At 36.6% G+C, this 14,651-nt stretch overlaps 1 protein-coding gene across 1 annotated transcript in view; it reads right to left on the bottom strand.

Annotated features, from left to right (window-relative positions):
- The window catches only part of DPY19L2 (dpy-19 like 2), a 95,083-nt gene that overhangs the window by 16,279 nt on the left and 64,153 nt on the right, over nt 1-14,651 (bottom strand). Inside the window, exons 16-17 of the mRNA XM_015065059.3 lie at nt 14,414-14,460; nt 3,275-3,299 (exon numbers count right to left, since the gene is read on the bottom strand). Coding sequence (XP_014920545.2) covers nt 3,275-3,299; nt 14,414-14,460 — 72 coding nt within the window. The remainder of the gene's footprint in view (nt 1-3,274; nt 3,300-14,413; nt 14,461-14,651) is intronic.

Genomic DNA, 14,651 nt, shown 5'->3' with positions numbered 1-14,651 from the left:
GTACTTAAAATATAAAGAATCAAATATAAGCTAATGAAATTGGTTAGGGATTGGGAAAAGAGTGAAGGCTGATATAGGACTGGCCATCATGGACAAAAGGAGGTATGAGTGGGTCAAAAGAATATTCAGGATTGAACACCCTCAGTGTTATCCCTCCCTCGCCTATCTTCACAGTAGCTCCTCATTGATACTATAACATTCTGGCAATAAATATTGTTTCTAACTCTTTCCCCTCTTTTTCTTTCCTGCGAATTACTAGGTACTCCACCAATTTCTAAGCCCATAAAATAGAAAAATTGGTTAAAAGAAACCAACTTATGAAATAAATAAAATACAGATAAATACATTAAATTGGGAGGAAAAAACCACCACAGAATCCTTTCATCTAACAAAGATTGCCAATTATCATGACACTACAGAGGTAACCCAGGGATTTATTTAATGAGGTGAAGGTTGTGGACTGCCCCGGATTCAGAGGGTTGGCACAAAGCAAGGAATATACTCTCTTTAGTTTAAAAAAATTAACAGATTTGCTATCACTGTCTTTTAGGCTGCTTGACTTCTGATTGCCTTTTAAAAAGCTATCCTCTCTTATGTGAGTTCGAGCCCCGCATCGGGCTCTGTGCTGACTGCTCAGAGCCTGGAGCCTGTTTCAGATTCTGTGTCTCCCTCTCTCTGACCCTCCCCCGTTCATGCTCTGTCTCTCTCTGTCTCAAAAATAAATAAACGTTAAAAAATAAATAAATAAATAAAAAGCTATCCTCTCTACTGCCAACAGGGCGAAAGTATCTACAACTCAGATCTGACTATACCACCTCTCCTAAACAATAAAGTCCAGGAGACAGTCCAGTGTCTTTGCATACAAAATCACCAGAGTCTGAACCTGGGTCGTTTCCTGCTACTTCTTGCCTTCTCCATGCATCAGCAATACAGATTTGCCTGCAGCTCTGAACATAACTTACTACTTTATGGCTTCCTTATACACGCACATGCTTTGACCTTGGAAAACTCCTCCTCTAAGGTCATTAATAAAATCTTTCCCTAACTACCCCTATCTCCTCCACACAGATTTAATCACTTCTTCTGCACTACTGGTCTATCTACTTCCTCCGTCATGGCACATATAATGAGGTGTTCACGTTGCTTGTCTTCCTCCACTATACATTAAATTCCATGAATGCACAGACCTGGTGTACAGGTGCACATAATAAAGATTGAGCGGATTAGTATACAGAGTTAACAGAAAAAATTAAAATGGGTAAAAAAAAGATAAATGGAGAAATGAAAGACAAGAAGAAAGCAAAAGAAATGTGAAAAATGAGGGCAGAAAATTAAGGAATACTGTGTTTCTAAAAAGAGGTGGATTTTATTTTTTTTATTTTGCTATTTAAGTTTATTTATCTATTTTGAGAGAGCGAGTAGGGGAGGGGTGGAGAGAGAGGGAGTGAGCAAGAAACCCAAGCGGCAACAGCGTGGAGCCCAATGTGGGGCTCAAACCTATGAGCTGTGAGATCATGCATGACCTGAGCCGAAACCAAGAGTCAGATGCTTAATGGACTGAGCCATCCAGGTGCCCCAAGGTGGGTTTTAAATACAGTATGATAAAATATGAAGTATGAATGTGCGCCACTAAGTAAAGTGGACAGTGTGACATGGCTGACTTGCGTAAGAGCAGCTCACGTTAGGTGGTAGCATGTGGTGAACGATTAACAGCCCGGACTCTGCTGCTACATGGCCTGGGTTCATGGCCCTTGGTTCCACAAAGCTAAGGTCATTTCAGCTTTGCGACCCTAAGTTACTCAACTTCTCCATGCCTCAGTTCTCTTTCACCTGTAAGATATACAAAATAATAGTACTTACCTCAATGGGTTGTTGTGAGAATTAAGTTATAAAGAGACATAAATCACTTCCCCAAAATGCCATGCACAGAGGAAGCAGTAAGGGCTGACTACTACTTTGAGGGCATTGGAGACGGACTGCTAGTGTTCAAATGCAAGCTTTAGTAACAAATAGCTGTAGACCTGACAAAAGCTATTTAATTTCTTTAGGTCTTCACTCCGTGGCCCAGACCTCTTTGCTTTTCTTCTCAGACAGGCAGCTAGACTTCATTTCCCAAGCTCCCCGGCAGTCAGGCGTGGCCGCATGCCTGAGTTCCAGCTGCAGGCAGGAAGTTCACATTTCCATTTCCAGGCCTAGCCCTTACAAAACCTCCAGAGCACCCTCTTCCCTCTTCTTTCTCCTTTGCTGATTCAATGCAGACAAGCGCATCGATCCTCCAGTGCAGGCTCTTCCCTGTTCCTTCTCCTGTGCTGACATGAGGCAGACAAGTACATGGGCCCCAGAAGCCACACGCTGAAGATGGCAGAGCTATAAATGGAAGGAATCTGGGTTCCTCAATCACTGCCTGTTGGAGGGCCACCTGCTAACCAGGAACTCCTAGTTTTAACTTTATGTCAGCAAACAATTAAACTTCTACTGAGTTAAGTTACTGAAATGTTAGTGTTTGTCTCCGTAAAAGCTACTATCATCTAATTAACATAATTTTCTTATTTGCGAAGTGGGAATAATATTATGAGAATTAAACAGCACAGTACATGGCACATAGTAACTACTATAAAATATTCATTATCATTATAGGCTGTTTTCATTAGGTTCAAATTCAATTGCCCTCTCTTGTAAATTTGACCTTACCCTTAAGACTCAAAGTGCTAATACTTAGGAAATCTTATTTCTAGCCCCTGATGAGCTTTCTCTTCATATGCCACAAAATAATTTAGCACCATATAAAATGTTGTCTTGTTTGCATCATGTCTGTTGAAAAACTATACACATTTGAGGGCAGAAACATTGCTATTCCACCTTCTGTGTCCGGGAACACTGCTAAGATTGTAGCTGACTGACCATCAAGTCCATGTGTGGCAGCAGGCCACCAGTCACAGGGCCACGGGTATCCACCTGGATAGGCTCTAGCTGACTAGAGCTATAGGCTCAGTGGGCTAGGAATTTAATGCTTTTATTATTGAACGGATAAAAGAATGAATGAATTAATGAAGGTAATTTAATTATGCTCCGTGGTCGTCAATGAGCCTTCTGGTTTTCAAATCCTTCCTACTGTTCAAAAGAGCAGACGGAAGCATGGGAAGGATTGACAAAATGTATTACCAGTGCTGAACCACAGAAGCATGACTGACAGTGCAAGGCAGTACCTTTGTGAATTACCCTTGAACTAGAATTTAACACACAAATACAGCAGAGATTAAAATGAAAGCCTTACCTCACCATGTTCAAGGAGCTGTTTTCTGGAATAAAAAACATTCTGTATTTATTGAATGTCCACTATGATTACATAAAAATAAACTGCATAATCAATAAATTTGATTCAATAAATTTTTGAATCAATATTTGATCAATAAATTTGATTCTCTTTAAACTATTCAGTAACATGAATAAAAAAAATAAAAATGTTAGACAATATCACTAAAATTTACAGCAATATGAAGGCAGGATTGACAGTTATCCTATTTAAGGTATATAAAAAAGCCATGCTTTGGTTAAGATAAAATAGGTTTACTGATTGCAGGAGATTGTACCTCTGTGTGAATTTTTAAAAAAGAATTTATATTAAATATTCAACCATGACAAGCATATATATTGTTTTAGATAAGTACTGCTGGACTTTTGAGTTACTTTCATTTTTGACAACTGTAAGTACCATGAACATCCTTGTACATAAAACCCTGAGCATCCCTGAATACTTCCTTAGGATAAATTTCTAGAATAAACATTATTGGGTAAAGCATATAAATATTTTTATTTCCAGAAAAGCTTATGTCTAAAAGTTTACAAGATTTGTATGGTGTACCTACTGAGCTCTAGGCACTGTGCAGGGAACACAGGGCATTAACAGTGTAAACATTGCCCTTCTCCTCTTAGGCTGCATGTTAGACTCACACAACAGGTACAGAACTATTTCATTGTTCCACTGAGAAGACTGGAGACTTCAGTTTTACATGCAGAGAGGCCTTCTTCTAATATGGATTTGGGTTTGGAGAGAAAAGTTACACAGTTTAAGTAAGAAAGTACGAAGTAAGGGAAGTTCAAGGGCACACACAGATCCAGAGATTTTTTTTACTTTTTATTTTTTATTTTTAAAGGCTGGTCAGGGGAAGGCTTGTCAGGAAAGCATTGCAATCACCAAATTACTCTGCTTCCATTGAGGCCCCTTCCTGACTTGCTCAGTGGAGGGAGGGGCCAGGGGGTGTGGCTTCCCACTGGTCCTGAAATCTGGGCACAACAGCATTCTGTTGAATTGCCTTGTGCAGAGGAGAGGCCTTGAGAATAGCCACTGATGTGAATAAATCTAGTAGCTAATTTAAAATGTGAATATACAACCAAATCTGCAAACAGAAAAATTAATAGATAAAAATTAAAGAAATTAAATTGATAAAAAGCAACAACAGATTTTCAAAAAAGAGAGGCTAAGCACAAGATGAAGAGACCCTACAATTCTCTGAGGTAAAGAAAGATGTGAATGTTCAAATTTAAATGTCCTACAAGTTAACAAACATATAAAGTACACACACAGCCACACGTACATATGCACATGCATATCTTAAAACTCTATAAATTTCCAGAGAGCAAAACTTTATATAAAATTTCTCATGTGTAGGGGCTCAGTTGGTTGAGCGTCCAACTCTTGATTTTGGCTCAGGTCATGATCTCACCGTTCATGGGTTTGAGCCCTGGCTCAGGCTGTGTGCTGACAGCATGGAGTCTGCTTGGGATTCTCTCTCTTCCTTTCTGCCCCTCCCCAGCCTATGCACTCTCTCGCACTCTCTCTCTTAAAATAAACAAACTTAAAAAAATTCTCATCTGTAATGCTCAATGCTAGAAAACGATAAAGCAACATCTACAAAATGCTGAAAAAAATTCCAGGAATACCTATTAAACAAACCATCAACTTAATGTGAGGGCTAAGTAAAGGTATTTTTCAAACAAGAAAGCACTCAGAAACCCTTGGGAGGAAAACACTGTGGCACCGCTCCCAGCAGGAGCTGCCATTGCACCGCTCTGGAGGCAGGGCTGCCGTCCCGCACAAGCCCTCACACAAGCCCTGTGCGTATCAGGTAGAGAGACATGGCCACTCTGCGTACGCCAGCATTTCAGACCTCTGTGGCTGCTCTGCAAACACCAATGCCTCAGGTGTGAAACCAATGCTGCTGCAGGCTAGCCAGAACCCCAGACCCACTGTTGCTTTATGAGTGCCTGCACTCCAGACCCCAGCCTTACGGTCATTTGATGCACATCCGTGTCCTGCAAATTGTCACCAACGTGAGCCAGCCAGTGCCCCGCACCCTGAAGCCATTGTTTCTCCATGAATGCCCAGGCTGCAGTCCCCGAATTGTGCCTGCTCCACGTACACTCACATCTTAGGAACCAGATTCACCACTACAGGGGGCTAGCCAGAACTGCTGGAGCCCAGAGCCGCCATTGCTCTGCAAGCACACGAGTTCCAATCCCCAGGAACACAGCTGTCCCATGGTCACCCACGCATCAAACACCACTGCCACCACGACCACAAGGGCACCCACAAGACAAACCCAGTGCCAAAGGAGATACCGGTGGTCAAGATACCTTGACCACAACGTGCACCATGGGAGAAAAGATCAAGTGGTCCCCAGAAGTTTCACCACTGCAGATCCCAGCAGATCACCACCATTACAGACATCCACAGCCTTGGTCATTGAAGACGCCTGCAATCTTCACTGACGCTAACCTCAGCTGATAGAGCTGCACAAATACTACAGTGTTGAGCCTTCCCCAAGAATGGAAACAGCACACCTTACCTGGCTCCTTGCACCCACCTGCAGGTAAAGGTCTTTCCTCACCAAACCAGACCCTAAAATCTGAAAGAGGTGATTGCTCCATGAAATTGAAGAGATCAAGGCAAGGCTACAAGAAATGAAAAATCACGGAAGTATAACACAGTCAAAGGAACACAATAATTTTCCAGTAACTGACCCCACAGAAATGGAGATCTATGAATTGCCAAAGAATTCAAAATAATTGTTTTAAGAAAGATCAGTGAACTACAGAGAGTGCAGACAACTAAATAAAATTAGGAAAACAATACATGAATAAAACAAGTTCAACAGCTAGAAACTATAAAAAGAACCAAACAAATTCTAGAGCCAAAAAATACAATAAATTAAATGAAAAATGCAATATACAGCATCAATACCATACCTGATCAAGCAGAAGCAAAAACATGGGAACTTGAACAGTGATTAATTTGAAATTACCAGTGAGAAGAGAAAAAAAAAAAGAATGAAAATGAGTGAAGAACGTTTATGTGAATTATGGAACACCATCAGAAGAAACAATATTTATATTATGGCAGTCCAACAAGGAGAAGAGAAAGGACAGGAATCTTATTTAAAGATCAGCTGAGGGGCGCCTGGGTGGCTCAGTCGGTTAAGCGTCCGACTTCAGCTCAGGTCACGATCTCGCGGTCCATGAGTTCGAGCCCCGCGTTGGGCTCTGTGCTGACAGCTCAGAGCCTGGAGCCTGTTTCAGATTCTGTGTCTCCCTCTCTCTGACCCTCCCCCGTTCATGCTCTGTCTCTCTCTGTCTCAAAAAATAAATAAACGTTAAAAAAAAAAATTAAAAAAAAAAAAATAAAGATCAGCTGAAAACTTGCCAAATCTGGAGAGATCTAGATATCCAAGCACATGAGGCTCCAGGTACCAATACAAATTAACCCCTCCCCCCAAATTCACTAGACCCATCATAATGAAATTGTCAAAACGAAAGACAAAGAATAAACTGTCAAAGCAGTAATTATCTCATAAAAGGGAACCCCCCTAAGGCCATTAGCAGATTTCTCAGCAGAAACCTTGCAGGTCAGGAGAGGATAAGATGTTATATTCAAAATGCTCACACTAAAAAATCTGCCAACAAAGCAGGGCATCTGGGTGGCTCAGGTGGTTAAGCGCCTGACTTGATTTCAGCTCAGGTCACGATCTCATGGTGAGACCAAGCCCATGCTGGGTTCTCTGCTGCTGGCGCAGAGTCTGCTTAGAATTCTCTTTCTCCCCCTCCCTCTCTCTCAAAAATAAGAAATCTAAAAAAAATCTTCCAACTAAGAATACTTTACCCAGCAATGCTATCCCTCAGATAAAATGAAATAACTTTCTCAGACAAACAAAAGCTGAGTGAGTTCATCACCACTAGACTTGCCTTAAAAAAATGCTAAAGGAAGTTATTTATGCCACAATGAAAGAATGCTAATTAGTAACCTAAACATATATGAAAATATGAAACTCACTGGAAAGTTAACTACACAAATTAGGAATACTCTAATGTTGTAATAGTGGTATATAATCACTTAACTCTAGCATAAAGGTAAAAAGACAAAAGTATTTAAAAATAAATAGAGCCGTAATAATTTGTTAATGGATACCACACAGAAAGATCTAAATTGTGACATCAAAAGGATAAAAAGGGGAAGTGAAAGAAAAAAGCTGAGATTTTGTATGTGATTGAAGTTAAGTTTTTATTGGCTTAAAAGAGACACTTACAAGATGTATTATGTAATAAGCCTCATGAGAACCATAAAGCAAACAACTACAGTAGATACACAAAAGATTAAGAGAAAGGAAACAAAGCATACCAGTATGGAAAAGGAAGACAGCATGAGAAGAAAGGAACTATGAAACAGAAAGCATCTAGGTGGCAAAAGAAGTCCTTATCTATCAACAATTATTTTAAATGTAAATGAATTTAATTCTCCAACCCAAAGAGAGTGGCTAAACAAATTATACATAATTTAATTTATTTAGGTGTTTTGCTGTTGGATGCATATAGATTTATAAATGTAGATGCATATATGTAAAATGGTTGTAAGAGCATGTGATTCTTGATCTTGGGGTTGTGAGTTCAAGTCCCACATGAGGTGTACAGATAATTTAAATAAAAAATTTTTTAAAAAAGAAACTCATTTTAGCTTTATGGACACACATAAAGTGAAAGTGAAGGGATGAGAAAAGATATTCCACTCAGATGGAAATAAAAAGAAAGCAGGGGTAACTCTATATATCATATATATAATATATATATATAATATATATATGCATACATATCATACATACATATGCATACTATATAAGCATCATATATATGCATACATATATATGTGTGTATATATATATGCCTGTATATATACATATATATGTGATATACATATATATCTATACATATGTGTATATATATATATATATACATCTATACATATGTGTGTGTATATATATATATATATATACATCTATATCTATAAATCTATATGCATCCAACATCAAAACACCTAAATAAATTAAGCAAATATAAATAGATCAGAGAGGAGAATGAGAAAGCAATGCAAAACAGTAGAGGATTTCAATACCAATTTCAACAATGGATGGATCATCCAGACAGAAAATCAGTGAGTAAATATTGGACTTGAACTACACTTTAGACCAAATGGACCTAACAAATATATACAGAGCATTTCATCAACAGCAGTAGAATACACATTCTCCTCAGATGCACACAGAACATTCTCTAGGATAGATCCTATGTTAGGTCACAAAACAGGTCAATAAATTTAAGAAGACTAAAATCATAACAAGTATCTTTTCTGACCACAATAGTATGACATTAGAAAATCAATAATAGTAGGAAAGAAAGAAAATTCATAAATACATGGAAATTAAACAACCTAATCCTGAACAATCGATGGATCAAAGAAGAAATCAAAAGAAAATAAAAAATATCTTGAAACAAATGAAATAAAAACACAACATACCAAAACATGGAATGAAGCAAAAGCAGTTCTAAGAGGGGAGCTTATCCTGGTAAATGCCTATATTAAGAAAAAAATATTTCAAATAAACAATTATATACCTCAAGGAAGTAGAAGAACAAATGAAGCCCAACATTACCGAAAGGAAAGAAATAACAAAGATCATAATAGAAATAAATGAAATAAGAGACAAGAAACAATAGAAAACATCAATAAAACTAAGAGCTAGTTTTTTTTGAAAAGATAAACAAAATTAATAAACCTTTAGTAAGACTAAAAAAAACAGAGAAGATTTAAATAAATAAAATCACAAATGAAAGTGGGGACATTAAAATTGATACCACAAAAATACAAAGGATCGTAAGAGACTACTATGAACAATTATACACCGACAAATTGGACATCTCAAAGAAACATATTCCTAGAAACATACAACCTACAAAGACTGAATTACAAAGCAATAGAAAATCTGAATAGACTTAAAACTAGTAAGAAGACTGAATAAGTAACCAAAAATCTCCCCACAAAAAGAAGTGGAGGGCCAGAAGGCTACACTGGAGAATTCTACCAAACATTTAAATAAGGATTAATCCTTATTTAATCCTTCTCAAATTCTTCCAACAAATTTAAGAGGAAGGAACACTCCCAATCTCATTTTATAAGGCTGGCATTACCCTCATACTGAAGCAAGACAAGGATGATAAAAGAAAAGAATATTGTAGGCCAATATCCCTGATGAACATAGATGCAAAAAACTTCAACAAATACCAGAAACCTATTTCAACATCATATTAAAAGGACCACACACCATGAGTAGGTGGGATTTATCTTTGCAATGCTAGGATAGTACAATACATACAAATCAATAAATTTGATGTGCCACTTTAAGAGAATGAAGAATAAAAACCATCTGATTATCTCAACAGACACAGAAAAAGCATTTGACAAAATTCGAAACCCCTCCATGATAAAAATTCTCAACAAATTAGGTACAAAAGGAATGTACCTCAACACAATAAAGGCACACACAGGGCGCCTGGGTGGCGCAGTGGGTTAAGCGTCTGACTTCAGCCAGGTCACGATCTCGCGGTCCATGAGTTCGAGCCCCGCGTCAGGCTCTGGGCTGATGGCTCAGAGCCTGGAGCCTGTTTCCAATTCTGTGTCTCCCTCTCTCTCTGCCCCTCCCCCGTTCATGCTCTGTCTCTCTCTGTCCCAAAAATAAATAAACGTTGAAAAAAAAATAAAATAAAATTAAATTAAATTAAAAAAAAAAAAGGCACACAGCTAACTTCATACTCAATGTTGAAAACCTCAAAAACTTTCCCACAAATACGAGGAACAAGACACGGGTGCCCACTCTATTTCCCTCCAGCACTGTATTGGAAGTCCTAACCAGAGCAATTAGGCAAGAAAAATAAATAAAAGAAATAAGAAAGGGAGAAGTAAAACTGTTTGCAGATGATGTGATCTTACGTACAGAAAACCCTAAAGACCCCACCAAAAAACTGTTAAAACTAATAAATGAATTCAGTAAATTTGTGGAATACAAAGTTAACATATAAAAATCAGTTGCATTTCCACACAATCACAGTGAGCTATCTGAACGGGTAATTTAGAAAGCAATCTCATTTATAATAGCATCAAAAACAATAAAGCACTTAGGAAGGAGTACATTTCACCAAGGAGAGACCTCTACACTGACGACTGTAAGACACTGATGAAAGAAACTGAAGACTACACAAATAGAAAGATATCCTATGTTCTTGGTTTGGAAGAATTAATGTTAAAATATCCATACTACCCAAAGCAATCTACAGATTCAAAGCAATCCCAATCAAAATTCCAATGACATTTTTCACAGATACAGAAAGAATGATCCCAAATTTCATATGGAACAACACAAGACCCTGAATTTCCAAGATAATCTTGGGAAAGCAGAATGAAGCTGCAGGTATTATAGTTATTCACTTCAAACTATATCACAAAAGTATAGTAATCAAAACAGTATGGTACAGGCATAAAAGTGGATACATGGACCAATGAAACAGAATATAGAGTCCCCAAACAAACTTATGTGTATATGGTCAATTTATCTTTGATAAGGGCACTAACACACAATGGGAAAAGGATAGTGTCTTCAATAAATGATGCTTAGAAAACTGGATATTCACATGTAAAAGAATGAAATTAAACTCCTACTTTGTACCACTCACAAAAATTAAGTTGAAATGGATGAAAAGCTTAAATGTAATACTTCAAACCATAAAACTCCTATGAGAAAAAACAGGGAGAAACCTCCTTGACATCGATCTTCACAATGAGTTTTTGAGTCTGACACCAAAAGCACCATCAACAAAAGCAAAAATAAACCAGTGGGACCACATCAACTAAAATGTTTCTGCACAGCAAAGGAAACCATCAACAAAATGAAAAGGCAACCTATGAAAGGGGTGAAAATATTTGCAAACTGTGTATCTGATAAGGAGTTAATAGCTGAAGTAAATAAGGAACTCATACAACCCAATGGCGATAAATAAATAAATAACCTGATTTAAACATGGGCAAAAGACCTGAAGAGACATTTTTTTCTGAAGGAGAACAGGAAAAATGCAAATGTGCTCAATTTCATTAATCATCCAGGAAATACAATTCCAAACCACAACGAGATATCACCTCACTACTATTGGAATGGCTATAATCAAAGACAAAAGATACGTGTTGATGAGGACACAGAGAAAAGGGAAACCCTGTGTACAGTTGGTGGGAATGTAAACTGGTACAGTCATTATGGAAAGCGGTATTGGAGGCTCCTCAAAAAACTAAAAAGAGAACTGTACCCCTGGGAACATATCCAAAGGAATCAAAATCCATATTTTGAAGAGATATCTGCACTTCCATGTTCATGGCAGCATTATTCATAATAGCCAAGATATAGAAGCAGCTGAAGTGATGTCACTGAACACATGGATAAAGAATATGTGGTATATACAAGCAAGGGAATATTATTCAGTCTTAAAAAAAAAAAAGGGAATTCTGCCATTTATGACAACATGGATGAACCAGGAGGGCATTAAGCTAGGTGACATAGGTCAAAGAAAGACAAATCCTTTATGGTATCACATATACGTGGAGTCTAAAAAAGAAAAAAAAAAAGTAAATTCAGAAACAGAGTAGAATGGTGGTTGCCAGAGGCTGTGGGGTGGGGGCTGACGCGGGTGATGTTCATCAAAAAATACAAACTTTTAGTTGTAAGATGAAAAATTTCTGAGAAAAGAATGTACAGAATAGTGACTATAGTTAATAATACTGTATTGTATACTTAAAGTTTGCTGAGAGTAAGGAAGGATCTTAAGCATTCTCATATACAAAAAGGTAACTGAGAGGTGATATAGGTGTTAGATGTATTAATCAACTTGATTGTGGTGATCACTTCGCAATATATATGTACATCAAGTCATTGTGTTGTACACTTTAAATATATACTTATTACTTGGCAAAAAATAAACATTATGAAAGAAAATATGAGGAAGTAATATAATGATTTTGATGTGGGTGTTTCTAAGGAAATTAACACAGAAAATGTATAGTTGTGACTGTACAGAAATTCTAAACTTCTATAAAGCAAAGACCATTAATAAACTATAAATTGACATCCTAGAAGAAATGTTATACATGTAATAGGCAAAAGGTTACTGTCTATAATATAAATTAAAATACCCTACAAATCAATTTTCAAATGGTCAAGAGATACAAATACACCAGACATTTGAAAGATGTAAAACTTCCCTGGTAAAGACGGATAAAATAAAATGAGCCCCCCTGCTTCCCCCCACCTTTTTTTTTTTTTTTCTTTTTTTACCTGTGAGAAAAAGTTCAGTTTGATAACACTGGTGTTCATGGAGATACAGAGAAATGGACACTCCCATCATGAGTTCTCAGGATTTATCAAATTATAAACATTTATAAATTACGGTTCAAAAGTCCCATTTCAAATATTCTAATACTAAATATTCTAAATATTAAAATAAGTATGCAAAGAAATATGTACAGAAATGTTCATTACTCTTAGCACTTGTTGTTATGACAAAAAGATAAATAAAATCTTAACGCTCATTGATGAGGGACTAGCTAAGTACTTGGTAATCACTCCTATGAGGAACAATAAAATGTGGAGACCACTACAAAGTATGAGGAAGATCTAGGCAGATACCCAAGATAAGCTGTTAAATAAAAATAAAAAGTTACATAACAATATTGATTCTATTTTTTATAAAACTATTGTGTTTTTGGCAGTGTTTTCTAGAATGATACATATGAAGCCATTTGCGATCAGCACCAATGAGTAGTAGCTCTAAGGGAGGGAAACATTTCCTCTTTTCTTGAAATATTATTTCATCTGAATGTATTACTGTACACATGTATTATTTTTGTAATTTAAAAAACTCCTCTGCCCATACACACACACAAGGCTGTCACTTTCAGGACTGTAATCACCTCCTTCCTTTGAGCTAAATATCTTCCACCCTTTGGTCCCCTCAAGTCTGTCCTCTTCCACACTGTACCCTCTCAAATATTTGAAGACAGTCACAAAGTACTTCTCAATCCTCTATTATCCAATTAAATATCCCGGGTGCCATCATATATTCTTTATGTGAATAGTTCCCATGGCTCTAAAAACATTCTTTTTACTGCATCAAGGCATATTTGCCTGGTCTCTACCTGACCAGAACAAAGTCTATTAAGATTTAAGACCCAGAACATGGGTCTATTAAGCGCCTCGATTTGGATTTCAACAAATAAGATTTAACCATTTCAAACATAGGGTTCTGTTTAGCTCTTCTAGCAACCATATGAAATGCTTTACTGAAAATATAAGCATGGGGTATGGAGCTCATGGAAACTCTCTGTACTAACTTCACAAATATTCCGTAAATCTAAAACTGTCCTAAAAATAAATTTCATTAAATACATCAAATTTAATGATACAGCTATAAGTATAAAATTTAACTTAAGATATTCCTCAGAAGGAAATTTTCTTCACAATCTACTTCTCATGTCTGGTAGCAATGTGTGATTTGAGTTATTTTACTCACATATGTTTTGCAATGTGTGATCTGAGTTATTTTACTCACATATGTTTATGCCATAATTCTAGTGACTTCACTAAAACCACCAAAAAAAAAAAAAAGTGATACAGCAAATGGCTTTACAATAAATGGAGAATAAACTATTTCATGATTATGCAGAAAAACAAATAATTATGTTTTCTCTGAAAGTCAAAAAAAACCTGCCCAAATAAAACTTTAGCTTACTTCTGTTTATGGACTTTAAATTCTAGCCATATATTAAAGTTTAACTTGATTTAAACTTTAAATTAATTCAAATATAAGTATCTCCAAAACAAGTCCAAACACATAAAAGAAATCTCTAAGAATAATATATTCAGTCTTTTAAGAGAACACCTAAGATTGGTTCATGTCTTTCTTAATCAAAATGCTGATTTAATATACATTCATTTGATATTACAGTATTTAGTAACTGAAGACAGTATGATTTAAAAACAATTATAATTACCTTTGATAGGTGTTTGCAGATAAGACACATAAAATATCACGAGTAGCCTGTGAATAGAATAAACTTTTCTAAGGAATTATGTGACATTTAAAATGCTCCAGTTCATTAACGTAAACACCCCCACAAGGAAAAAGTATCTTAATTGTTAACGTGAGTTCTCAGAAACACTTTAATCCCATCTTTGCCCCAGGCAAATATTTTCTTGCCATTCTAAGTTCCTCTGCTATTAAAAAAAAGA

Source organism: Acinonyx jubatus, chromosome A2 (genome assembly GCF_027475565.1).
Source record: "Acinonyx jubatus isolate Ajub_Pintada_27869175 chromosome A2, VMU_Ajub_asm_v1.0, whole genome shotgun sequence".
NCBI lineage: Eukaryota > Metazoa > Chordata > Mammalia > Carnivora > Felidae > Acinonyx > Acinonyx jubatus.
The sequence above is the reverse complement of the archived record's forward strand: the minus strand, read 5'-3'. Positions and strand labels throughout refer to the sequence as shown.